Source organism: Hyla sarda, chromosome 8 (genome assembly GCF_029499605.1).
Source record: "Hyla sarda isolate aHylSar1 chromosome 8, aHylSar1.hap1, whole genome shotgun sequence".
In the NCBI taxonomy this organism is placed as follows: domain Eukaryota; kingdom Metazoa; phylum Chordata; class Amphibia; order Anura; family Hylidae; genus Hyla; species Hyla sarda.
The window spans coordinates 122,794,790-122,822,311 of NC_079196.1; the positions used below are offsets into that span (position 1 = coordinate 122,794,790).

At 42.9% G+C, this 27,522-nt stretch overlaps 1 protein-coding gene across 1 annotated transcript; it reads left to right on the top strand.

Moving 5' to 3' along the window:
• The first annotated feature begins 130 nt into the window (after positions 1 to 130).
• On the top strand, positions 131 to 26,401 carry LOC130285300 (olfactory receptor 2G3-like). Its single transcript, XM_056536656.1, has 2 exons — positions 131 to 306; positions 25,441 to 26,401. Exons 1-2 carry the CDS (start codon positions 131 to 133, stop codon positions 26,399 to 26,401), a joined length of 1,137 nt encoding a protein of 378 aa, XP_056392631.1.
• Positions 26,402 to 27,522: the final 1,121 nt, after the last annotated feature.

Here is a 27,522-nt window from a genome sequence, read left to right on the forward strand (position 1 = left end):
TTCGCCAAGTATCAGATTAAAAATGGCTTCCAGAGTGACAAAAAAGGTCCTCCTCATGTGTAGCTTCCGGCAGTCCTCGCACCCTGATATTATTACGCCTCCCTCTATTGTCCAAATCTTCAAAATGAGCATGGAGATCTCCAAGAAAGTCTTTCGGAGAGGCAATGGTAGAGTGGAGCTGTGCAATATACGCTCTGGTATGGTCATGAGCATCCTCCAATCCATCCACTCAGTCCGAGACATGTTGGAGATCCCGGCGCATAGAGGAGATCTCCGCTCGGCAAGCATCTTTAACTTCGGCAATGAGTGAGCGGAAGTCCTCCTTAGTTGGAATTTGAGAAAGGAGCTGGGGGAGAGCAGAAGAATGTACGGACAAGCCCGAGCAGGGTAAATCAGACTTAGAGGCGATATCCCAGGATGTGGAGGAAGGTGCCAGTCCAGGCGGTACCACAAGCCCAGACAGGGAGCGAGGAGTCCCCTGGGGAGACATGTGGTCTGCTTGTGTCTCTGCGGTTTTGGAAAATAAGAGGGAGTGTAACAGGCAGCTACTTGCAATCCCCAAATCTACTATGGCCTCCATGTTGGAATATGCAGTCCAGTGCACATCTTGTGCAATGTATGCAATCCTTGAACAGCAGTTTGAGGGTGCATATTGTTGTGCGAGATGTGTGCGAGTTGCTCATTTGGAAGCCCAGATCCTAGATCTAGAAGAGCGACTGGCAACACTGAACAAGTACTCTCTGGGGTAGAGGTGGGGGAGGATAGTGGGACGGAGGTGCAGGACAGTCAGGCAACTATCTGGGTTACAGTTAGAAAATGGGGTAGAGGGAAAAGTGTCAGGGAGGCTAGTGCTGAACTGGCACACCCCAACAAGTTTGCTCTGTTGTCAGATGAGGGGGATGCCATTTCAGAGCTAGCAGTACTGCAGCAAGATACTGCCTCTGCTCCAGTAAGGAGGGAGGGAGGAGTGCAGGGCAGTCCAGACAGGTACTGGTAGTGGGGGACTCTATTATTAGGGGGACAGACATGGCGATCTGTCACAAAGACCGGGATCGCCAAACAGTGTGTTGTCTTCCTGGCGCTTGAGTTCAGCACATCGTGGATCGGATTGACAGGTTGTTGGGTAGGGTTGGAGAAGACCCAGCAGTCATGGTACATATTGGCACCAATGACAAAGTAAGTAAGTAAGAAGTAGGTGGAGTGTCCTCAAAAATTATTTCAGGGACTTAGGCTGCAAGCTCTAGGCAAGGACTTCCAAGGTAATATTTTCTGAAATATTACCTATACCACGAGCCACACCAGAGAGGCAGCGGGAGATCAGGGAGGTAAACAAGTGGCTCAGAAGCTGGTGTAGGAAGGAGGGGTTTGGTTTCATAGAGAACTGGGCTGACTTCGCTGTCGGACCGGCTCTACCATAGGGACGGGCTGCACCTCAATGGTGAGGGTGCAGCTGTGCTTGGGGAGAAGATGGCTAGAAGGGTGGAGGAGTGTTTAAACTAGGTACTGGGGGGAAGGAACCTACAACGTAGAGGGGAAAGATAGTGTAGATAGAGAGGGGGGACATAGTAATATACCTTGGGGTGGAGCAGAGGGAGGGGTTAAAATAGTTAATAGGGATAGGCTTCATAGGAAGAAAAATCATACACCCTTGCATTGCATGTTGACTAATGCCAGAAGTCTGTTCAATAAAACAGAGGAATTGGAGTGGTTGATGTCTGAAGAAAATGATGACATAGTGGGTATACCAGAGACTTGGTAGGATGATAGCTTTGACTGGGCGGTCAACATACAGGGATATAGTCTATTCAGGAAGGATCAGACAAAACGGAAAGGAGGAGGAGTTTGTCTTTCTGTGAAATCAAGTCTGAAGGCCGCACTGCAGGAGGATACACGGGAGGGAAACGATAATGTGGAGACATTATGGGTAGAAATATATGGAGATTATAATAAAAAAAATTCTGATAGGGGTTTGTTATAAGCCATCAAACATAATAGAAGAGGCAGAAGATCAACTACTGAAGCAAATAAACAAGACAGCAAATCATAATGAGCTGATAATAATGGGGGGCATTAACTATCCTGATATAAACTGGGAGACTGAGACCTGTGAATCCCATAAAGGAAACATGTTTCTGACTATAACTAAAGACAATTATCTGTCCCAAATGGTACAGGCCCGACCAGAGGGGGCGCCCTACTAGACTTAATATTAACCAACAGATCTGATAGAGTAACTGATGTGCAAGTAGAAGGGTACCTAGGAAATAGTGATCATAATATAATACATTATAACTTGTTCTTCAATAAGGGAATGTATCGAGGGGCCACAAAAACAATGAACTTTAGGAAAGCAAAGTTCGATCAACTCAGAGAAGCCCTTAACAATAAAAAATGGGATAATGTCCTCAAAAATATGAATACTGACACTAAATGGGAGACTTTTAGGAATATCTTAAATTCTCACTGTAAGATGTATATACCCTATGGGAATAAAAGTGTCAGAAATTAAAGAAAACCAATATGGAAGAATAAAAATGTTAAGGGGGCAATAAATGACAAAAATAAAGCATTTAAACTACTAAAAGAGGGTGGCAGTGAAGAAGCATTAAAAAGCTATAGAGAAAAAGTTAAAATATGTAAAATACAGATTAAAACTGCAAAAATAGTGACCGAAAGACTCATTGCCAAAGAGAGTAAAACTAACCCCAAAATGTTTTTTTTAACTATATAAATAGCAAAAAGGTAAAAAATGAAAGTGTTGGCCCTTTAAAAAATTATGAGGAAGAAATTATAAACGGGGATCAGGAAAAAGCAAATATATTAAACAAATTCTTCTCCACTGTAATCACCGAGAAAAATGAAATGCCAGGTGAAATACAGTGTGATAAGGTAAACTCCCCAGTACAGGTCACCTGTCTATCCCAGGAAGAAGTACAGTGCCGCCTACAAAAAATCTAAATAGACAAATCACCAGGTCCATATGGCATTCATCTAAAGGAATTAATTATTGTAATAGACAGACCTCTATTTTTAATATTCAGGGAGTCTATAGTTACAGGTACTGTTCCCCAGGACTGGCGCATGGCAAATGTGGTGCCAATATATAAAAAGGGGACAAAAGTTGACCCTGGAAATTACAGACCTGTTAGTTTAACCTCCGTTGTATGTAAATTGTTTGAGGGGTTTCTAAGAGATGCTATTTTGGAGTACATTGATAAAAAGAAATGTATGACTCCATATCAGCATGACTTTATGAGGGATCGGTCCTGTCAAACTAACCTGATCAGCTTTTATGAGGAGGTGAGCTCCAGACTGGACCAGGGGCAGTCACTGGATGTCGTATGTCTGGATTTTTCCAAAGCATTTGATATGGTGACACATAAAAGATTGATGCATAAAATGAGAAGGAACGGGCTGGGGGAGAATGTGTGTAAGTGGGTAAGTAACTGGCTCAGCGATAGGAAACAGAGGGTGGTTATTAATGGTACTTATTCTGATTTCGTGACTGTTACTAGTGGGGTACCACAGGGGTCAGTCTTGGGTCCTGATCTATTTAATATATTTATTAATGACCTTGTAGAGGGGTTGAATAGTAAAGTAGCAATCTTTGCAGATGATACTAAACTCTGTAAAGCGGTAAACACAATAGAGAACAGTGCACTGTTACAAATGGATCTGGATAGTTTGTGGGTTTGGGCTGAGAAGTGGCAGATGAGGTTCAACACTGATAAATGTAAGGTAATGCACATGGGGAGGAAAAATCTGGGATGGGGTTCTATATTAAATGGGAGCACGCTTGGGACGACTGACATGGAAAAGGACTTAGGGGTCTTAGTTAATAGTAAACTTAGCTGTAGTGACCAGTGTCGGGCAGCTGCTGCCAAGGCAAATAAAATCATGGGGTGCATCAATAGGGGCATAGATGCCCACAACAAGGAAATAATTCTAACATTGTACAAATCACTAGTCAGACCACACATAGAATATTGTGTACAGTACTGGGCACCAGTGTACAAGAAAGATATAGTGGAGCTGTAGAGGGTTCAAAGACGGGCAACCAGAGTAATACGGGGAATGGGAGGACTACAGTACCCAGAAAGATTATCAGAATTAGGGTTATTTAGTTTAGAAAAAAGAAGGCTTAGGGGCGACCTAATAACTCTGTATAAATATATGAGGGGGCAATACAGAGATCTCTCCCATGATCTATTTATACCCATGTGGTAGCGGATTGCGTGGCAAGCCTTGTGGGGGTGTAGGGTAGTTAGGGTGTTGCTGTTTGGGATGATAAAGGGTGCTGTTAACCCTTGTCACTCGTGACGCCAGGGTGCGGGTTAAATGCTGTATTCTTGATAGGCCTATTGCCACCCTTCCCAAGAGCAATAGGTGATGCAGAAATAAAGGATTGTCCACAACCACTGTTAACTGAAAACTTGCAGGAACTTTTACTGAAGAATTTCTGTACATGCAGCAATAGTAACAGTCCAGATAACAGAGTCTCTCTCTATACATATAGCTCAAGCAGCGATTGACAGTTGGTTGGGATCAGATAAGCTCAATTTAGCTTCTTAGGGATTGTATAGCAGAGATCCGCTGGATTTAAGGGTGAGTTTGGGTCCAGTGGTCTTGCGGTGAGTAGCGGGAAATAGCTTAGTCTATCCCCTATGTTAGAGGCCGAGGCCGCAAGGCTTTGGCCTAGTAAATCGTCTTGTAAGCTGCGGAGGTCCTACCTCTTCCAGAGTCAGCAACCCAAGAGAGGGATCAAGATGGTGCAGGTCCCTTATATGGGCAGGGGCTCGCCATTTTGGATTGGTCCATAACAACTGTCTAGAGAAACTGGAAAATATATACAGCTCACCCTCGTAGTGTTCGGTCTCTGCTGCTCATCCAGTCTGGGTGCCCAGGAAACGTGGCCGCTCCACGAGGCAAACAATACAGGAAGAGATCACTTGAAAAAATCCATAGTGAAAAACTCCAGCACTTCCAGAGTGGATAAAAAAGTTAAGAATTTATTCAATCTCCCGTGGAGGTAAAAAACATGCATAGAAGGCAGGAAAATATGATAAAAACCGACACGTTTCATTATCCTTTGTCAAGGTATGAACTCTTTAGCCATAAGACACGAATAAATAGTAAATCTTACAAAGATCTGCCCCCTTCATTAGGTAGACACCTGTGGAGCTACAAATGAAACAATTTAACCCCAAAGTTTCCAGTAAGAAAAAAACATAGTCATTGCTTGTTATATAGTATACATTTCTTAAAATCGACACATAACATTGTATGTAAAATCTATTTGTGCCGCAAATGTATAACATGTATCCAACACCAAAAAATATAGATATGTGAATATACATAGATTTTTACTGGATAGTATTCATGTAATTTGTAAGGAGAAAATCACGTACAATCCACTTCTTATGAATAAAAGCATAGTGAGAAGCAGTGAAAGATCGTATTATGCTTGTATAGAAAAAAAAAAAAAAAAAAAGGGGGGAATCGCACAGTGTGAACATATCTCAATGTGAAATAACTTGATAATGAAAATGATACAAGTCTGCACCAAATGAGTCTGCATGGCGAGAAGCAGTGAACAATCGTATTATACTTGTATGAAAAAAACGCACAGCGTGATCATGTCCCACCTGATATACTTATCAGATACGCCGAATCCATTCACTTATTATGTAAGTACGCTCATGATTATGTGAGCATGTGAACAGGTCTCTAAAAATTCAGAGACTGAAGTACCTGTCCATGCTGATATAGGCGCGGCCATAGCTGAAAGTGTGAACATGTCTCAATGTGAAATAAACTTCATAATGAAAATGATATAAGTCTGCACCAAATAAATCTGCATAGGGAGAAGCAATGAACAATAGTATTATACTTGCATGACAGAACCGCACAGTGTGATCATGTCCCATCAGATACACCCAATCCATTTACTTGTTATGTGAGTACCCTCATAATTATGTAAGCATGTGAACAGGTCTCTAAAAGTTCACAGACTGAAATACCTGTCCGTGTTAGTGTAGACACAACCATAGCTATTTAATGTAGTGTATATAGTGACTATGTATCATGCTAATTTAAAGAGGGAGGGAGATGGATATAGATTTGGTAAGTATATGATACATTTCTATATGTCCATGTTATAAACAATTGCGATGTAAATTTACATTTGTCTGAAGAAATGCAACATATGAGGTCAAAAATGCTAATAAAAGCATGATATCAGACCTAAAATTCATGCCTTTTGGCATTCTTGTGTCCAGATTAAGTATCCAAAATACTTCACGTGAATGTAACTTTTTAATCCAATCCCCTCCTCTTACTGGTTTTTTGACATGTTCTACAGCTATGACTTTTAATGTACTAACTGACCCTTGATGTTGTTCCCTAAAGTGTTTTGATGCTCCCGAGCAATTGCGGTCAAGGGTAGTGAGGAAGGCCCCCGCTATATGTTCGGAGATTCGTTTTTTAAGAGGTCTTCTTGTTGAACCAATGTACTGTTTCCGACATTCTGTACAGCTAATACAGTACACGACGTGTTGTCATACATGAAATGTAAGTTTGAATTTTAAAGCTACGTGTGGTTGTTGTAGAGATGACATTTTCTGCTTGTACCATGTATTTACATATGGCACACCTACCGCGACCACACGGGACACTACCAGCTTGGGGATAATTTGCTGCCTATTGTATTATTCCTTTTTGCCACAAATCTGCAACCATCTTGAAGAATATCATTTAAAATGAGATCATCATTTAAGACCGGTATGGGGGGCGGCGGTATGGGGGCTCATTTTTTGCGCCATGATCTTTACTTTTTTTTGATACCACATTTGCATATAAAAAACTTTTAATACATTTTTTATAATTTTTTTTTTAATAAAATGTATTAAAAAAGTAGGAATTTTGGACTTTTTAATTTTTTTTCGTTCACGCCGTTCACCGTACGGGATCATTAACATTTTATTTTAATAGTTCGGACATTTACGCATGCGGCGATACCAAATATGTCTATAAAAAATGTTTTTTACGCTTTTTGGGGGTAAAATAGGAAAAAACGGACGTTTTACTTTTTTATTGGGGGAGGGGATTTTTCACTTTTTTTTTACTTTTACTTTTACATTTTTTTACATTTTTTTTTACACTTGAATAGTCCCCATAGGGGACTATTCATAGCAATACCATGATTGCTAATACTGATCTGTTCTATGTATAGGACATAGAACAGATCAGTGTTTTCGGTCATCTTCTGCTCTGGTCTGCTCGATCACAGACCAGAGCAGGAGACGCCGGGAGCCGCACGGAGGAAGGAGAGGGGACCTCCGTGCGGCGTTATGAATGATCGGATCCCCGCAGCAGCGCTGCGGGCGATCCGATCGTTCATTTTAATCGCGAACTGCCGCAGATGCCGGGATCTGTATTGATCCCGGCACCTGAGGGGTTAATGGCGGACGCCCGCGAGATCGCGGGCGTCGGCCATTGCCGGCGGGTCCCTGGCTGCGATCAGCAGCCGGGATCAGCCGCGCATGACACGGGCATCGCTCCGATGCCCGCGGTTATGCTCAGGACGTAAATGTACGTCCTGGTGCGTTAAGTACCACCTCACCAGGACGTACATTTACGTCATGCGTCCTTAAGGGGTTAATGATGATATTTTTGATTTTGGAACATTCTTTGCTGAATTTTGTGGAAAGTACAGGTTTAGGGTTTTCTTTGGAGTTGGATACATTGTCAGACACTGCCCTTTTGTCTTTCAAAAACTCAGACCTAGGTTTGTTTATGACCCTGTTTTTTGCTCTACCTATGATGCCCCTGCTATATCCTCTATTAAATAATCTTGATTCTATGATATTACATTCACGAAAAAAGGCATCATCAGTAGAGCAAAGCCTACAGGCTCTAATAAATTCCCACAGGGGAAGATTGTCAATAGTGTGTTTTTCATGTTGACTTTTAGCATGCAAAAGAGCATTACCTGATATATTTTTCCTAAATAGACAAGATTCTATGATTTCCTTTTCCTGATCTCCTGACAAAGTGACATCCAAGAAGGAAATCTGCAATTTGTCTTTTCAGATTGTGAATTTCAGATTATCCTCATTGGACTCAACATATTCTAAAAAACATTTCTGTAAATCATAATTCCAGGTCCCCCGCCACATCACCCGGATGTCATCTATATATCTGCCATACCAGGCAATGTGACGGAGGAACGGACAATCTGAGGTGAAGATGCGCCTTTCTTCCCACCAACCCATGTAGAGGTTGGCCAATGAGGGCGAAAATTTAGCCCCCATCGGACAACCCCGGGTCTGGAGGAAGAAAGACGCATCGAAACGCATCTACTTACCAAATCTATATCCATCTCCCTCCCTTTTCAAATTTGCATGGATACATAGTCACTATATACACTACATTAAATAGCTATGGTCGTATCTACACTAACACGGACAGGTATTTCAGTCTCTGAACTCGGACTTATATCATTTTCATTACTTTCAGCTATGGCCGCGGCTATATCAGTATGGACAGGTACTTCAGTCTCTGAATTTTTAGAGACCTGTTCACATGCTCACATAATTATGAGTGTACTTACATAATAAGTAAATGGATTGGGCATATCTGATAAGTATATCAGGTGGGACATGATCACACTGTGCGGTTTTTTCATACACAATATTAAGTGTCGATTTTAAGAAATGCATACTATATAACAAGCTAGATATAATGACTATGTTTTTTTCTTACTGGAAACTTTAGGGTTAAATTGTTTCACTTGCAGATCCAGATCTTTGTAAGATTTACTATTTTTTTATTTACTTACTATTTATTTACTATTTATTCGTGTCTTATGGCTAAAGAGTTCATACCTTGTCAAAGGCTAATGAAACGCATCGGTTTTTATCGTATTTTCCTGCCTTCTATGCATGTTTTTTACCTCCACGGAGATTGAATAAATTCTTTACTTTTTTATCCACTCTGGAAGTGCTGGAGTTTTTCACTATGGATTTTTTCAAGTGATCTCTTCCCATAACAACTGTCACTCACCGTTACAGTGCATTATGGGTGAACACGTCATGGGAACCTCCAAAGGTCCTGTAACAAAACCATAGAGTTTCAACCTAATCACGTGACACGCAGGTCCTGCTACGCTTGAATAGGTAGGCAATTACATATATACATATATCTATACTTATATTTCTAAGAACTTCTATACAGTTGTGGACTAACTGAGGGGTGACAAGAGGATAACTATAGGAGAAAGACCCCGACGTTCCTAGGGACTCTGACTATGGGGACCTCTACAGAGGTAACTTATAAAATATGGTACCGGGACACCTCAAACCCCCTTACTTAAAACAAGTCGACCCCGACCCCTGTCCCCTAAGGCAGAGGAACTAGGACTAGGACAGGATTATATATATACTTTCTATACATCCTGACAAAACCTGAGTACACATTAAACACATTTGTACTTGCTTGTTACTCTGACTAGCATCTTGACTAGACAATATTGAAGCTATCTAGACATCTTGAAGCTACCAAGACATTTTGAAGCTATCTAGACAGTGATGAAGCTATCTAACCTTTAGTTTCTAGCTCCTTAGACATTTTTTTATTGCTCTCTATAACATTTATGAGGCTAACTATACATTAGTACAGCTCTCTATACATTTAGTTTCAAGCTGACTAAGTGTCTTTCTTGGTCCAGTCCTGGTTGTCAGTATGCCTGCTCTGAATTAAAGCCGTCTCTCTAAGTAGCACATTGACTATCAGTAGGTCTATACATAGGCAGTCGTCACATAGAAACCAGCTGTGGAACAGATTTAGTCTGGTACTAATCAGGTAAATATTAGACACAGTCCTGACCGTGGTCCAGATTTCTACATCATGCCCATGTTTTAAATGGCTACAATTCCTAAGTGTTTCTTGAATGTGAGATATATTTTGTTTTTGTGTATATACTGAAGTAGACTGAGGTAGTACATTTAAGTGAGTAATTTAGTGTACTGAAAAGATATAGGTAGTACATTGAAGTGAGTAATTGAAGGTACTACGTGTGCAGGCACTAAATGTAAATCTTGGTACCTTAAGGGTAGTTTACCCTGTGTAGTCCTTTGAGACTGTCGCAACACCACCTCTGAGTCATCAGAAGTCTCTTCACTCGACGATTCTGCAAGAACTTCAGTCCCCAAGGGACCAGCTGGAGGGCTGGAAGCAGGAGCAACATCTTCGGTTGGACTGGGAGATTCTCTGAAGTCAGGTGGAGAAGGTGCAACAAGACTTGGGGCAGTCACAGGAGCAGGACTGATGCTTGGTGTAACGACCAATGATGGCTGACAGGGAGAAGCAGTTATTGGCAGCTGGCTGGATGGAATGGCTACTGGCAGCTGACTGGGTGGAGCAACCAGTGGCGGCTGGCTGGATGGAGCTGAACATGGTATATACCCCAATACATGATATGCTGATGAGAGGGGAGCAAAGGAACGTCCATAGTGGGATGAATTCCCTCTGCCGGCACATATTCTCTCACTGGCCTCGCTGGGGGTGGAGTAGGTGGAGTAGGTGGAGGTTGTCCAGGCACATCTTTCAGGCACACTTTTATTCTGTTTCTGTGGACCACCTGCGGCTCGACCCCTTCTTTCTGTATCTCATATACGTCTGTTTCCTGGTAAGGGATCGCATTAATGGTATAAGGTTCTGTTTCCCACAATGAGTCCAATTTATGGGTCCTAGGGAATTTTATGAGCCACACCTTATCTCTAAGCTGTAAGGGTTGAGCTGTAGCATGCCGATTATAATCTCTCTGCTGTCGTCCATAGCCCATTTTCTTATCAGGAAAAATAAATGTATGAAAAATATAGGCCATACACATACCCAGATTTAGTACATAATACCTCTCGGCAATAAATCGGGAGAAAATATATTGTTGTCCCTACCAAGGACTGAAGTGCCTTCTAAAATATAACTTTTAATTATATAATTTAAAATATCGGTCCACCAACCATCAATATTTAAAAACTCATCAAGAAATAATATTGACACAATTTGCGACTTATGAAAACAATGACGCGGAAAGTATTACAACAGTGGTTAGATACACGTCACCATGCTGTGATTGTATAATCCTATATGTGATGTTAGCACTATCATATATAGTGAACAGAAATTCCCTTATTCCAACGCGTTTCCATGTAGGGGTTAGGGTATAGAGTTACCCCCCACACTTCTTCAGGGGATTAGGTCTATGGTTAAGACAAGCTCTGGTGTCAAATATCACACTCATATATGTCACTGTATATATCCCTTTAAATGGGCAAATTTTCAGCCAATGACACCCAGAGAATAACCACCATGAAGCAACCAGCATCAGTAAACATCCGGCTCTCCAATTAGCTACCATGTCCAGAGACCAGGCAGGACATTTCACACCATCCCGGTTAATGCCTGTAATGAAAAAAAACATAGATGTCTCCCTTAGCAACCAGTAGATAACTTGCCCCTCTTTGCTGTTTATCGTGCATTGACAAGTGGGTACTTACTGTCTACTGAATCGAGTATAACAAGAGAGCCGGGCGCTGCAACAACAATATGCCCATACTTAGAATCTTATTCAAACAAATTATATAGAGCATATAAAGAGTAGCCGCATAGTAACTAACAAAAAGTAAGCAATGATATGTTATCTGATTTACTTACATAGAGCTGTTCAAAACAAGGAATGCATGAATCGCTGCAGTGACAGCGAGTACCGGAGCGGTGTCCGGGATATCTGCATGTCAGGTGAACACGCCGGCGTCTCCATCAAACCGAAGCGCACCCTATTTACATCATTGGAAGCCCGTCCCCATGATGCCGCTCATGGGGGTGTGGTCCCCGCTCAAGTTCCGACATCCCGATAACGGGATAGATCAGGTTTGGCAGTGTTCACACGTCGGATGGGGTATCGGCTAAGTTATAAAAATGTAAATACAATCACTGACTTAGGCTAAAGAATGGACAGGTATCAAAGAATGATAACTTATAGATAAGGCAACTTTGCCCAGTATCGGGTCCGTTGTGCCTCCATCTGCACAATGTTACAGGCGTCTTTCTTGGTCCAGTCCTGGTTGTCAGTATGCCTGCTCTGAATTATAGCCGTCTCTCTAAGTAGCACATTGACTATCAGTAGGTCTATACATAGGCAGTCATCACATAGTAACCCGCCGTGGAACAAATTTAGTCTGTTACTAATCAGGTAAAAATTAGACACAGTCCTGACCGTGATCCAGATTTCTACATCATGCCCATGTTTTAAATGGTGCTTAGGACTGTATTTCACAGAGATTGGTATTGGAGGACATAGTGATGTTTCAAAAATGTTGCAGTAGTGATTATCAATTTCAAATCATTGGCAAAGATGGATATAAACATAGAAATAACGATGATATTATTAGTAACAATAAATGTTAAAAAATATTGAGGGGTGGAGAAATGGTCACATCCCTTTTATGGCAATCAGTGTCCCATTCAGATAGATAGTATGACACCCCATTAGCGACGAGTACTCGATTGAGTCCATATTATTCATGGGTCCCACAAGATGACATTTAATACACTTGGGTCAAAGAGGGTGGAAACAGAAATTACTTAAACATACTAGGGGACACATGATATTGGGACATATGTACTAGTATATGTAGGGTGAGGGAGAATAGAAAAAAGATAGAGGGAAAGAGACCCACAGAGATATAAATTAGGACTGGATAACCCTATTCGGGATAAAGGGGAGGAGGAAATTTGATGGGCCTAGGGAGATCTATTCTGGCCCTGTTGGATCCTAGTATATGTCACCTCAACCTAAGCGGCATGGGCGCCCTAAAAAAAGGGGCGGTACCGAAAGTCAGGAACCTCCTGTTAATACCCTAGATCTCCCTAACTACATAGGTGGCACCTAGATCCAAAAGATCCACTGGGATCTCCCCTAACTACCTCAAACCAGCCACCCTTGGGTAGGTCCTGTCTGTGGGCCTCTTCCCAATAACCTTTATATGAAATAAGAAAACGATAGTTGTTCATTAAGGCCTCTTGGGGCCATGGTTTGTAGTTTATAGATCCATCTACATTCTTGTTGCAGAATGGATCTATCCCAGTCTCCACCCCTTTGTGATGGCTTAACCAAATCGATGCCAATTAATTTATTTGAGATATATCACTATTATGCATAGTATTTATATGTACTGCAACTGGAGTATTTCTGGCATTTCAAACATCTCCTACGTGCTCCAGTACTCTTTGACGAAATTTACGTATCGTCTTGCCAATGTATCTCTTACCACATTGGCACACAGCTAAGTAGATGACCCCTCTAGAACTACAGTTGACAAAATGCTTGATAAAGATATTACTACCTGATATTGTGTCCTCAAAAGATTTCATTTTGAATATATGGGGACACGCACTACAGTGGTCACATTGAAAGCAGCCCTTCATGCTCCCTGTACCCAACCATGTTTGTGGAGTTACATTTTGAAGATGACTGTGGACAAGTTTATCGCCCACACTTGGTCCCTTACGGTATGTAATCAATGGTCTCGGGCCTAACACTTCTCTCAGATCTGGGTCCATTCTCCATATGCCCCAGTGCCGACAAATGATGTTCTTCACCTCCTGGGACATATTGTCCAATGTCCCTATTATTCGTGTATATTTATTCTCCTCCCTTTTAGGTGTGTGATGTTCTATCCTGAGACAGGGCAAAATGGTAGGCCTTTCGTAGAATATAGTCCGGGTAGCCACATTGGAGGAAGCGGTTTCTTAGATCTTTAGCCTGTTGTATATATTCCTCCCTGTCTGAACAGTTCCTCCTGAGACGGAGATACTGCCCCCGCGGTATGCCCCTTTTTAGGGGCACCGGGTGGCAGCTCTCCCATCTCAGAAGGCTGTTCGTGGCTGTGGACTTTCTATATACCGTGGTGTCTAGGCTACCTCGTGTATTTTTTCTCACCATGACATCCAAAAAGGCAAGTTGTTTTTCCTGGATTTCAAACGTAAAAGTCAGACCGATTTGATTACGGTTAAGACAGTTTACAAATTTCTCAAAACTCTCCTTACAGTCTAGCCATAAAACAAAAACGTCGTCAATATATCTAGACCAAAATATGGCCTGGTCAGACAGTTCCTCTTGCTCACCGACAAACGCTATAGTTTCCTCCCACCAACCTAGGGTCAAATTTGCGTACGATGGGGCACAAGGGCTCCCCATCGCAGTACCCCTAAGCTGGAGGAAGTAGCGTCCCTTAAACAGAAAATAATTGTGGGTGAGCATATATGAGAGGAGATCCAGGATAAATTGGTTATGTGCCTGATGTTGGAGGCCACGGGAGGAGAAGGAACGTCCATAGTGGGATGAATTCCCTCTCCCGACACATATTCTCTTGCTGGCCTCGCTGGGGGTGGAGTAGGTGGAGTAGGTGGAGGTGGTCCAGGCACATCTTCTTTCAGGCACACTTTTATTCTGTTTCTGTGGACCACCTGCGGCTCAAACCCTTCTTTCTGTATCTCATATACGTCTGTTTCCTGGTAAGGGATCGCAGTAATGGTATAAGGTTCTGTTTCCCACAATGAGTCCAATTTATGGGTCCTAGGGAATTTTATGAGCCACACCTTATCTCTAAGCTGTAAGGGCTGAGCTGAAGCATGCCGATTATAATCTCTCTGCTGTCGTCCATGGACTTCGCCCATTTTCTTCTCAACAATGCTTTTGGCCTCCTCTATCCTCCATTGATGCTCCGACACCCAACCTTGAGAAACTTGAGGGGAATTGTTGAAAGGAGCCTGCAGCCCAAAGGTCCGATCCTTTGGCAATTGGCCATGTCAGCCCATCATCAGGAAAAAGGGTGTGTACCCTGTAGAACAGTGGACTGTGTTATTGTAAATTTCGAGGAGCTCAGGCAACAACCGGGGCCACTCTTCGTGCTTTGAAACAGAGGCAGCTCTGAGCATTTGGAGGAACACTTGATTGATCCTCTCACAGAGCCCATTCCCCTGGGGATGGTAGGCTGTCGTCTGGAGCTTCTTGCAGTCATGCAGAACTGGCAAAGTTCTTGGAACAACTGGGCTTCAAAGGTGGTTCCCCGATCTGTGAGGACCGATTTGGGACACCCCAAAGGTTGGATCCAGTGACGATAGAAGAGCTGGGCAGCCGTCTTGGTGGTAAGGTCCTTGACAGGGACCACGACCACCCACTTGGAGTAATGGTCCACCATGGTCAGGGCATAGCAGTAGCCAGACCGAGTGGGGGCCAACTTCACATGATCCAAGGCAACAATCTGACTCGGTCTCTTTGTACAGATGGGATGTAAAGGGGCCCTTGCGTCCCTCCAGTGATTCTTGATAACATTGCACACGGAGCATTCAGCGCATCATTTCTCGATGTCTCCCCGCATCCCTATCCAGTAAAATCTTCTTCTGACGGTGGCTTCAGTCTTATGGACCCCGAAATGCCCGGACTGGTCATGATAGGCATTCAGGACCATGGCTGCATCTCTTCTAGGGACCATGATCTGATGTATACGATCCTCGGAAACTGGGTCCAGGGAATTTGGGTATACCAACCCCTTGTGCAGGAACAGGCGATTCCCACAGCCGTTTCAATTCAAAGTCCCCTTGTGTCTTGTGAAGCCGAGTGGGCACTTTCTTGTGGAGGCAATAGTCTAAGAGGTCCCCGATGACCCGGCTTTCGCCCTGAAGTGTCTTCCATGTAGATAAATCTTCAGGGACTTTGAGAGATCCAGGTTCGTCACCCCCTGGGCAGTTAGAGCCCTCTGGATCACGAACCTTTGGTAGAAGGGAGGCATCTCCACATCTTCCCACACATCCTCAGCAGGAGGTGCTTCCCCCGGAGCCATGCGAGAAAGTACATCTGCATTAACGTTAGTTTTTCAGCTGCGGTACTTGATGTGGAAATCATAGTTTGCCAATCGGGAGGCCCAGCGTTGTTCAAGAGCCCCCAACTTAGCAGTGTTCAAATGGGCCAAGGGATTGTTATCAGTATAGACCGTGAAGGGAGTAGCAGCCAGATAGTCTTTAAACTTCTCAATAATGGCCCAGACCAAGGCCAGGAGCTCCAGTTTGAAAGAGCTGTAGTTGGCGTCATTCCTTTCAGTGCCTCGGAGGTGTCGGCTGGCATAGGCAATTATCTCTTTGCCATCTTGTACCTGAGATAAGACTGCTCCCAGACCTTCAAAGCTAGTGTCTGTATATAAGCGGAACAGCAGGCTTTAGTCACGATACGCCAAAATAGGGGCTTCCGTGAGGAGGTATTTCAGGGCTCGGAAGGTGTTTTCTTGATTTCGGACCACTGTATGGGTAACCTCCCATTATTATTCTCCCGGGCAGTGCCTCTTAATAACTTGGTCAAGGGTCCAGCAATTTGGGCAAAGTGGGGGATGAAGCGTCGGTAATAACCAGTAAATCCCTGGAAACTTCGGACGTTTCGTCTTGGGTGGAGGCCACTCTCTCACAGCACTCACTTTATCCAGATCAGGCTGTACTTCTTGGGCACTGACGACATGTCCCAGGTAGTGTACTTGCGGCTTCAGCAGATGACACTTGGAGGGTTTAACCTTGAGTCCATGTTGGATAAGGACTTGGAAAACTTCTTTCAGGTGGTCCAGATGTTCCTGATACCTCCGGGAATAGACAATGATGTAATCAAAATACAACAGGACACTCTGGAAGTTGAGATGTCCTAAAGATCACTCCATTAAGCGATGAAAAGTAGCCAGTGCATTGCACAGTCCAAAGGGCATACTTTTGAACTCAAAGAGTCCCATGGGGGTCACAAAGTCTTCTCTCTATCCTCCTCTGCCATCGGTACCTGCCAGTAACCACTTGTCAAGTCCAGTGTGGAAAAGTAGGAGGCGGACCACAGTGCAGTCAAGGATTCTTCAATACGGGGGAGAGGATAGGCGTCCTTGTGAGTTATTCCGTTCAATTTCCGGTAGTCTACATAAAAACGGATAGTCCCATCCTTTTTCTTCACAAGGACCAAAGGTGCTGCCCAAGGACTCTGGCTTTCTTGGATAACATCAGCCTCTTTCATTTACACGAGCATCTTCTTTATGGTCTGATACATTCCAGGAGCCACGGGGCGATGCCTCTCCTTAATGGGTGGACTGTCCACAGTGAGAATCCGATGTTTGATCATCGTGGTCCTGCCAAAGACTGTGGGGAACTTGCTGAAAGCTTCTTGATATTGTTTAGCTACCTGGATGACTCCTTCCACCTGTTCCCTGGGGCTGTCTTTGTCCCCTATTTGCAGTTGGACCCACCAAGGTTCCGCTGGATTTTGATCAGGTCCTCAGTGGGCCACTTGTGACTTCGAGGCCATATCTCTTGCGTCTAAATGGTGCAGTTTAGCCACAGGGGTATATTTGGGTAGCCGGACGGCAACTTCAGAGAGATTAATTAGTCTTACCGGAACTGTCCCCTTTCGTACCGTTACCAGGCTTCTAGCTGCTCGCACCAAGGGACAATCTTCCAGCATGATGGGCTCCAAGAGCGCTTGGTAATCTTGATTTTTCACCCCAGGTCGGGCACGGCACCAAAAAACTGTCTCCGTTTGTGGCTGCAGAGTAACAGCACGTAAGTCTTGAATCCTGACTCGACTCGATTTCTCCTTGATGGTTCACAAACTTCTGTTCTTCTTGGAGTATTTTGAGGTGGTGTTGCGCAGCTCGCCCACCTGGAGGTGACAAGTGAGGGAGAGATGCATACAGTGAACAGACAATATCATCAAAACAGTGCCTCATGATGTTCATTCCTAAGATGAAGTCAGCTGCCCCTTCATTCCTAACACTGGTGACAATCACACCCTGCCTTTCTAACACATGCTCTCCCACCTTCACCGTGGGCTCCCAGTAGCCATGCCTGGTTACTGGTTTCCCGTTCCCTGCAATTACTCTAAACTCCGCTTCCTTAGGCTCACACAACCTTTCTGGACCCCAATACTTATAGAAAACTCCCTGCGGAATAGTGAACACCTGAGACCCCGTATCTATTAGAGCTTGCAACCGGATACCGTCAACTATCACTTGTGTATAAGGGCAAGGAGCAACATACATAGACAGTCCTTTCTTGTCGCTGGTTGGTTCTGGACCTTCAGCAGCTACTCATGGGGTGTGGTCCTCGACCCCAGGGGACGCCCGTTTAAAGCCCAGCATTGGCTCTTCCAGTGTCCATTCTTGTTACAATAACTACAGACAGGTCTCTGACTTCCAGGCGGTCTCACAGGAGGGGTATTAGGTGGATCAACAGGGCCGGGGTCAGGTTTCTTAGGTGGAAGTGTTGCAGATCTAGGGGGATTGGGCCGGACGGCCATTTCTTTAAAGGCCTTGGCTACCTGTTCAATGTCCTGCTTAATGTCTTGCAGATCAGCTGTCCAAGGGCTAGAAGAAGGTGTTGATAAGGCAGGCTGAGAAGGGACAGGTGACTGGGGCAAGGGCCCCGGAGATTCTGTAGCGGGAACACTAGCCTCCTCTGTCTGGGGTCCTGATTCAATCACTTTAACCGCTAGTCTCTTAAAAGCTGGGAAGGCCATGTCGGGATTTTGCACAGCTAGCATCCTAAGTTGGGCTTTGTCCCATTTGTTCAGTGCCCCTTCTATAAAACGGTCCATCAGTACTCGGTTAACCTGATCAGGCGTGAGGCCGTCCAGCTTCTGCACCGCCTCTAATGCACTCTGTAAAGCTACTGCACATGCTCTGAGAGTCTCACCTGGTTTCTGATGTCGTTCATATAGTCTGAGGCGTTCCTCAGAGGGGGAATGAGATTCAAACACCTGAGAGAGTCCTTCAAAAATCTGCCCCACTGTGGCTTTGTCAGCTGCTGGCCAGGTGCGAAGTTCCTCCAAGGCAGGTCCCTGGAGCTGTCCCAGAAACAACTGTATCTGTTGATGAGGCGGTAATGCATAGAATCCGAAGAGTCTGTAGAACTTTCTTTATAGTCTCTCAATGTGAAAGGGTCACCGTTGTAGGTGGGAAGCACAGGATTCCCCAAGAAGACAGGTGCAGCCACATGGGCTCCCAATACATAGGTAGAAACTGGAGGTGGACTTGCTGGATCCTGCTCTGCCTGTGACGAAGGTCTTGCTGGAATCACAGGGAGAGCATGTCTTTGTGAGGTAGAAAGCGTTGGTGAAGGCGGCAGCACCCTTCTGACTAGTGGTGGAGACCCCATTGGTGGAGTCACTGGAGCATCGCCCTCCTGTTGCTCAGGTGGGGACAATGGCTGGCCCTTTAAATAAATCTTGGATTCCTAGGTCCCAAGGAGATACGCAGTTGTTCTCTAATCTGGAGCTTGAGAACGTAGATTTCAAATTTGAGAGCGGTGACTTGAAACTCAATAGCCTTCAGTTGAAATTTGAGTGTGTTGATCGGCAGCTGAAGTGACTCTATATAGGACTTTAATTTGGCAATCTGGTGTCTCAGAGTCCCATACTGTTCTGGCTCCTTACAACTTTCAACCCTCTGTTGCACTCGTTGCGTTTTCCTGCGCTGAACTATCTCTCTTTTTTGGTCTCTGGCCCTAGACTCCAACAAAATGGCTGCCACGGCACCGAGGGCTTCAGTGGGCGGGGTCTCTGGATCATGCGCGCAGGAAGGCCCCGCACTGACTTCAACTCTTTCTCTTGCAACTTGTAACTCCGCTGTACTCTTCGCCTCCCCCTTTACTTTACATGCGCACTTCCTCCTCACAGCGCGCAACCCCGTACACCAGAGTATAAATCACAGTACATGAATAAAGTCTGTTACTTTTTTTGGGGGAATACACTTTCAGTAGTGGCAACAGCAGTAGGCACACACCTGAATCCTGTTCGTGCAACGCCAAAAAGGCTTGCGGTGGCGGATTGCGTGGCAAGCCTTGTGGGGGTGTAGGGTAGTTAGGGTGTTGCTGTTCGGGATGATAAAGGGCGCTGTTAACCCTTGTCACTCGTGACGCCAGGGTGCGGGTAAAATGCTGTATTCTTGATAGGCCTATTGCCACCCTTCCCAAGAGCAATAGGTGATGCAGAAATAAAGGATTGTCCACAACCACTGTTAACTGAAAACTTGCAGGAACTTTTACTGAAGAATTTCTGTACATGCAGCAATAGTAACAGTCCAGATAACAGAGTCTCTATACATATAGCTCGAGCAGCGATTGACAGTTGGTTGAGATCAGATAAGCTCAATTTAGCTTCTTAGGGATTGTATAGCAGAGATCTGCTGTATTTAAGGGTGAGTTTAGGTCCAGTGGTCTTGTGGTGAGTAGCAGGGAATTTCTTAGTCTATCCGCTATGTTAGAGGCCGAGGCCGCAAGGCTTTGGCCTAGTAAATCGTCTTGTAAGCTGCGGAGGTCCTACCTCTTCCAGAGTCAGCAACCCAAGAGAGGGATCAAGATGGCGCAGGTCCCTTATATGGGTAGGGGCTGGCCATTTTGGATTGGTCCATAACAACTTTCACTCACCGTTACAGTGCATTGTGGGTGAACACGTCATGGGAGCCTCCAAAGGTCCTGTAGCAAAACCTAATCACATGACCCGCAGGTCCTGCTACGCTTGAATAGGTAGGCAATTACATATATACATATATCTATACTTATATTTATAAGAATTTCTATAGAGTTTTGGACTAACTGAGGGGTGACAAGGGGATAACTATAGGAGAAGGACCCCGACGTTCCTAGGGACTCTGACTATGGGGACCTCTACAAAGGTAACGTATAAAATACGGTACCGGGACACCAAACCCAGGACTGTATCTATAACAAGGGGGCATCCTCTACGTTTAGAGGAAAGAAGGTTTCTTCACCACCACAGACAGGGGTTCTTTACTGTAAGAGCAGTGAGACTGTGGAATTCTCTCCCGGAGGAGGTGGTCATGGTAAACTCTGTAAAAGAGTTCAAAAGGAGTCTGGATGCTTTTTTGGAGAATAATAACATTGATGGTTATGTATACTAGATATTCAGGGACAGCATGTTGATCCAGAGATTTATTCTGACTGCTATATTTGGAGTCGGGGAGGAATTTTTACCTCTAGTATGAGGGTTTTTTGCCTTCCCTTGGATCAACTCAGTAGGGACTCATTAGGGATGTAGGTTGAACTAGATGGACCCCTGTCTTTTTTCAACCTTACAAACTATGTTACTATGAGGAGGTTGTGCTGAAGGAACAGAGGCAGATCCCATTTGCAGGAGCTGTCCAGCAGAGCCGAGCTCAGAACCCCTATGTAGGGATATAGGGGAGGGCGGCAGCAGGTGCATGGCAGCAGGCAAAGAAATCCCCCATAGTCAGTGAGGGACAGGTACCGGAACGGGAGCACAGGCCCAGTGCGGGGAGGGAAGAAGAGCTTTAGGCCGGGGACGGCTGTAAATAGCACTGTATGCCTCCAAGGACAGGCAAAGTCAGCTGGGCAGGTCCGGAGGGGTTCCTGGCCCGTAGGGAATTCTTCCCCATCAGATAGCAGGGTCGCCTGTCTGGTAGGAAAGCTAGTTCACGGCCAGCAGAGCAGGAGCTACCTGAATGTGCGGCCATCTCAGTCGGCACCAAGCCACGCCCCCCCAGGCTGTGTCATTCTGACGCCATTTGGTCTCCTTACGCTTCCACCACCTCCAGGCTGTGTCATTCTGCCACTATATGGTCTCCTCATGCTGCTGCCACCTCCAGGCTGTGTCATTCTGCCACCATTTAGTCTCCTCGTGCTGCAGCATCCTCCAAGCTGTGTCATTCTGCCATGATATGGTCTCCTCATGCTGGTGCCACCTCCAGACTGTCTCATTCTGCCACTATATGGTCTCCTCATGCTCGTGCCACCTTTAAGGCTGTGTCATTTTCAACTTTATGGTCTCCTCATTCTGCTGCCACCACCAGGCGATATCATTCTGCCGCCACTTGGTCTCCTTATGCTTCCACCATCTCCTGGCTGTGTCATTCTGCCACTATTTGGTCTCCAATTGCTGATGCCACCTCCAGGCTGTGTCATTCTGCTGCCATTTAATCTCCTCATTCTGCTGCCACCTCCAGGCTTTGTCATTCTGCCACTATATGGTCTCCTCATGCTTCCGCCACCTCCATGCTCTGTCATTCTGCCATTATATGTTCTCCTTATGCTGATGCCACCTCCAGGCTGTGTCATTCTGCCGCCATTTGGTCTCTTCATGCTTCCGCCACCTCCAGGCTGTGTCATTCTGCCACTATATGGTTTCCTCATGCTGCTGCCACCACCAGGCTGTGTCATTCTTTCACTATATGATCTTCTGGTGCTTCTATTAACTCCAGGCTGTGTCATTCTGCCACTCCATGGTCTCCTCAGGTTGCCGCAACCTCTAGGCTGTGTCATTCAGCCACAATATGGTCTCCTCATGCTGTAGCCACCTTCAGGCTGTGTCCTTCTGCCACAATGTGGTCTCCTTATGCTGCTGCCACCTCCAAGCTGTGTCATTCTGCATCCATTTGGTCTCCTCATGCTTCTGCCACCTTCCTTATATTTTCTTGTTATACTTTGATTGGGTACAAGTGTTGTGTGAAGACCCGTTATGAATATTGTTTATTTTATAGATATATCTCCTGTGTCCACATCTGTAAGCTATTTTCTAACTATAGGTGTATATATAAGTGGGACATTTGAATCTAACCCTTTACCCCTGAGGAAGTCACCTACTGGTTGACGGAACGTGTGGGGTTTTAGAGTGGGCACCTGCCCATGATGAGTATTTGATTGTGACCTTGTCCTTCCATCTGTGTTCAGACGGTCTTTTGGTATTTCTGGTAGTTTTTGTACAGCAATATATTCTGTTTTGCACCATACTAGTATATTTTTTTCCAGATTGTACATGTGACAGGACTTGTGTTTTGCATTGACAGCCTCTCTGTAGGGGGTTACTTGCTGTTTGCTACTCCAACACAGTATTAGGTATTTATCAAACAAAGGCTAAATATTTTATCTAGGATTACCCATTATGATTGGGTTCTTCTAAGTGTTTTAATTGTATGTCCATACTGTTTTGTGATGCATGTATGTTTAATGTGCCCAATAAAATTTATTCTTGTAAACAATTTATGTATACTAATTATTTCATAGGCTGTGCTGTTGAACAGTGAAGTGTATGCTTTTTTCTTGTGGTTTATTATTACCTATGAGCAGTTGGCTAACAGAGGGTGCAAGGAGGGTCTAGCTGCACAATGGGGTCATCTCTGGCTGGAAAGTGTCACACATTATGGGCGGTACTTGCTGCAGTGAGGTTGATGATTGCCACTCTTCTTTGATGGAAGGGTCCAGCGTGTGACGATGCCACTTTCCACCAGAAGGGAAATTGAAAAATGCTTAAATGCAACCATGCCACCTTTACAACCAGAGTGTGGAAACAACCCTTGCCAGGGGCCTATGGCTCCATGGTTGGGAATCACTGGTGTAATGGATAATATAAAAGCAAACAGGCTATATAAGCAAGCATAAAATACAGGGATATATTTTGGTATTTTTTCACTCTTGTTTTTATATTTTCGAGAAATGTTTTTGTTAACCAATGATCACTGGAAAACATTAACAATGAATAGCATGTATTTTAAATAGAAAACAATTGAATACTTTCTTGCAAACTATTAAGCTATCATAATCATACAATCTATTGTCTTATTTTTTCTTTTTGAAGGTAAACTGATTTGAATTTGGCAATTGAAAGTTGTTGACTCCATATCTAGCACTGTTTTTCTGTTGCTTTTATAATGGCAATATACATTAATAATATTGTTAGTTTCCCGTTTTTAAGTTACACCAGTCCTTGCACCAATTTGTTTTTTGCATATAATGATTTATAAACATTTTGTATACTGATACAGTATATACTTACTATTGACACTACAATAGCTCAGATACAGCAATACCCATGTGTTTTTAAATCAGACACATAGGATATATTCCCTGTGTACACTGCATATAATAAACATCAATATATACATTTTAATATTGTTAAGCTCACTAATGAACTGATATTCCCTTGGTATATTTGTACTTTTTTTTCTTATAAATTAACTTCAATGGTTCGTGTTTAAAATACAAGTCCCTTAAAAGTGACGTGTTTCTGTAAAGGAGCTAACATGACCTATGTAATCTGTACTTTCTCTCCAAAACCTATTGAGGAAATTATCTCACTGTCTAATATCAAGAGCTGAAGGAATATTATTCTGCAAGCACTTACTCACCTATTATTCATTCATGTCCTTCATTGGTTTAAAATAACACTCACATATTACCATAACTAGATTTACTTAATATGTCTATTAATATTATAATGACTGAATTGCCATAGTGAATGATCACCATTGCATTTTAATGGTTGTAAACTATGGATTGAATGTTTGTATCAGAATCATACATTTTATATTTACATAAAAAAAAAATACTAACAGAGAAGATATAGAGTTATAGAAAAGTCACAATAGGATCAACCAGTTCTACTGAACTCTCATGAGCTCAGTACTCTTTAAAAAATCATATCTGGTAATCTCCAAACCTTGTGTTGGCTGCAAGTATCCAGAATATACAGTAAGTTATGAAGTCACAAAACCAGAGATTTCCTATAAAGATATTTTGGACCAGAATTTTGAACCTAAAAACAGAAAGGCAGACATTAATTTTAACAATTGGTGGAGCTGTTATTCAGGAGTGCAGCTTATTGTAAGTGGAGCTGTTATTCAGGAGTGCAGCTTATTGTAAGATTTCTATGGGGCCTTTGATTTCTGTTTATTCTATCAAATAGCTTTACAAATGCTCTGCATAGTTTATTACACACATGCAGCTGGCAGAAAACATAAAGTTACTGTTGTTCTTAAAGAAGTACTCTAGTGGAATGTTTTTTTTTTTTTTATAATCAACTGGTGCCAGAAAGTTAAACAGATTTGTAAATTACTTCTATTGAAAAATCTCAATCCTTCCAGTACTTATGAGCTGCTGTATACTACATAGGAAGTTTTTTCTTTATGGATTTCCTTTCTGTCTGACCACAGTGCACTCTGCTGACACCTCATGTCCATGTCAGAATCTGTCCAAAGCAGGAGAGGTTTGCTAGGGATATTTGCTTCTGCTCTGGAGAGTTCCTGACATGCATACAGGTGTCAGCAGAGAGCACTGTGGTCAGACAGAAAATAAATATACAAGAAATATACAAGCACTGGAAGGGTTAAGAAAAATGTGTTCCATTGGAGTACCCCTTTAAGAATTGTAATAACAGGTCTCCCGACGAAAGACCCTTACTTAATATTTTCCACTACTAACAACTTATTTAGTACATTTAGCAATTTTGTTAGAAGTGTCTCAAATATTGGCATGGTGATGTAGTGACATGATTGAATGATTCTGTATTTCTATAGATACATAATATGTCTGATCAGTACAATAAATCAGCAACGAGATGGATTTGGGAAACGTAACATCTATATCTGAATTAGTTCTCCTTGGATTTTCTAGTGATGCACAAATACAAGTGGCTTTATTTGTGATATTTTTGAGTTTCTATGTAATAACATGTAGTGGAAACTCTTTAATCATTATTGTTACTGTAACAAATACCAGACTACATACCCCAATGTATTTTTTACTTACAAATCTTTCCCTCTTGGATATCATCTACTCAACCACAAATGTGCCTAATGCATTAAAAGATTTATTGTCATTGAGAAAAACTATTCCATTTGTGGGTTGTGTTGCACAAATGTATATTTCACTTGCTCTTGGCATAACAGAATGTTTTTTATTCACTGTAATGGCTTATGATCGATATATTGCTGTATGTTACCCATTGCATTATGGTACACTGATGACCAATATATTATGCTTCCGTGCTGCTGTAAGTACATGGGTATGTGGATTTCTCTTTTCTTTAATCCAAATTACAACTACTATAAATGTGCCAACCTGCGGAAACAAGATCATTAATCATTTTTTCTGTGAAGGACCAGCATATTTATCCCTGAGCTGCCATGATAACTTTATTAATAATGTGGTCACGTTTATCCTCGGTGTGATTATCCTAATTATACCTGTTTGTTTCATTGTTTTATCATATATCAGAATCATGCAAGCCATCATGAAAATGACCACCTCAGAAAGCAGAAGCAAAGCCTTTTCTACATGTGCATCTCATTTGATCGCTGTTACTTTATACTTTGGTTCATGTTCAGCTATGTATATGAAACCACAATCCTATTATTTACCAGAAAGGGATAAAATTATTGCAGTATTTTATATTATCGCAACACCGATGCTAAATCCTTTAATTTACACACTTCGAAATAGGGAAATTAATTTAGCTTTAAGAAAATTAGCATTTCGAAAATATTATGATAAAAACATTTGTATTAAATAGAAATCCTTCTTACAAATAATGTTAACCTAACAATATAATATTATAACATACTGTATACAATTAACCTAACAACATAATACACATAATACAGAATATTTAATGTTCCATAGAAAACTGTAGATCTGAATAAAAATTTCTTTTAAACATAACTAAATATTTGTACCTATGTCTGGATTTCCATGAATTGGGTCTTTGGCCTTAATAGATAGAATAAGTGAATTGTATTGACTCAAGGCAAGGTAGTATAACCTGATGACAAAGATGGCTGAAAATCATTGCATTTGTGAAATAAAAATCAAGGAGAATCTGAAATATTTGTAACAAGGGCTTCCTTTACATGCTTTCATATTACATTTAATTTAAGCAATTAAAGGGGTCTTCTAAAGGGGTCTACTAAGGCTGTAAAATTACAACATTGAAGCTACAGAAGTCACGCCATCCACCCGGATGCTGCTGTTTAATTACACTGTGAGCGCTGCCCTCGCTATAGCAATGACGTTCTGAGCACACCGCACCCTAAGTGATTGGCTGCAGTGGGCTTGTAATGTTACCATCACAGTGAATAATGTCATGGTAAGTGAACAAAGGCTTTCAAGTGGACAGAAGTACCTCCGCTGGACACAGTGAGGCGAGTATCTTTCTTTGTTATTTTACAGCCCTAGCATACAGTAGTGTGGGTTTTTTTTTTTGTTTTTTTTTTTTAAGTAATTTGAAATACTTTTTTGATTGCTTGCATGACTATTTACTACTGGTTTTGGGAAAAAAAAAAAAAAAAAGCATGTGGCTAATCCTTGATGTTAGGGTAAAATTGAAATTGTAGTCACAGAGACTACTTCCAGTCCCATGATGTACTATTACGGCATGGGGGTAAAGCAGTTTGTGTTCAATTTCATAATATAAAATAGCCGGGTTCCTGCTGTAAGTGTGGATATTGGAGCTTGGTTGCCATGGCAGCCAAAGGCCATGTCAGAGCAGCTGAGTCTGCAACATACAGGAGCTTCATGGACCCAGCTGGAGGCAGAATATAATAGGCTTGTCAAGCTGTCAATGTAACGTTGACATGTATTGTACACTGAAGTACTGCAGTATTTTATACCAACTATCAAATGAACACATCTTCA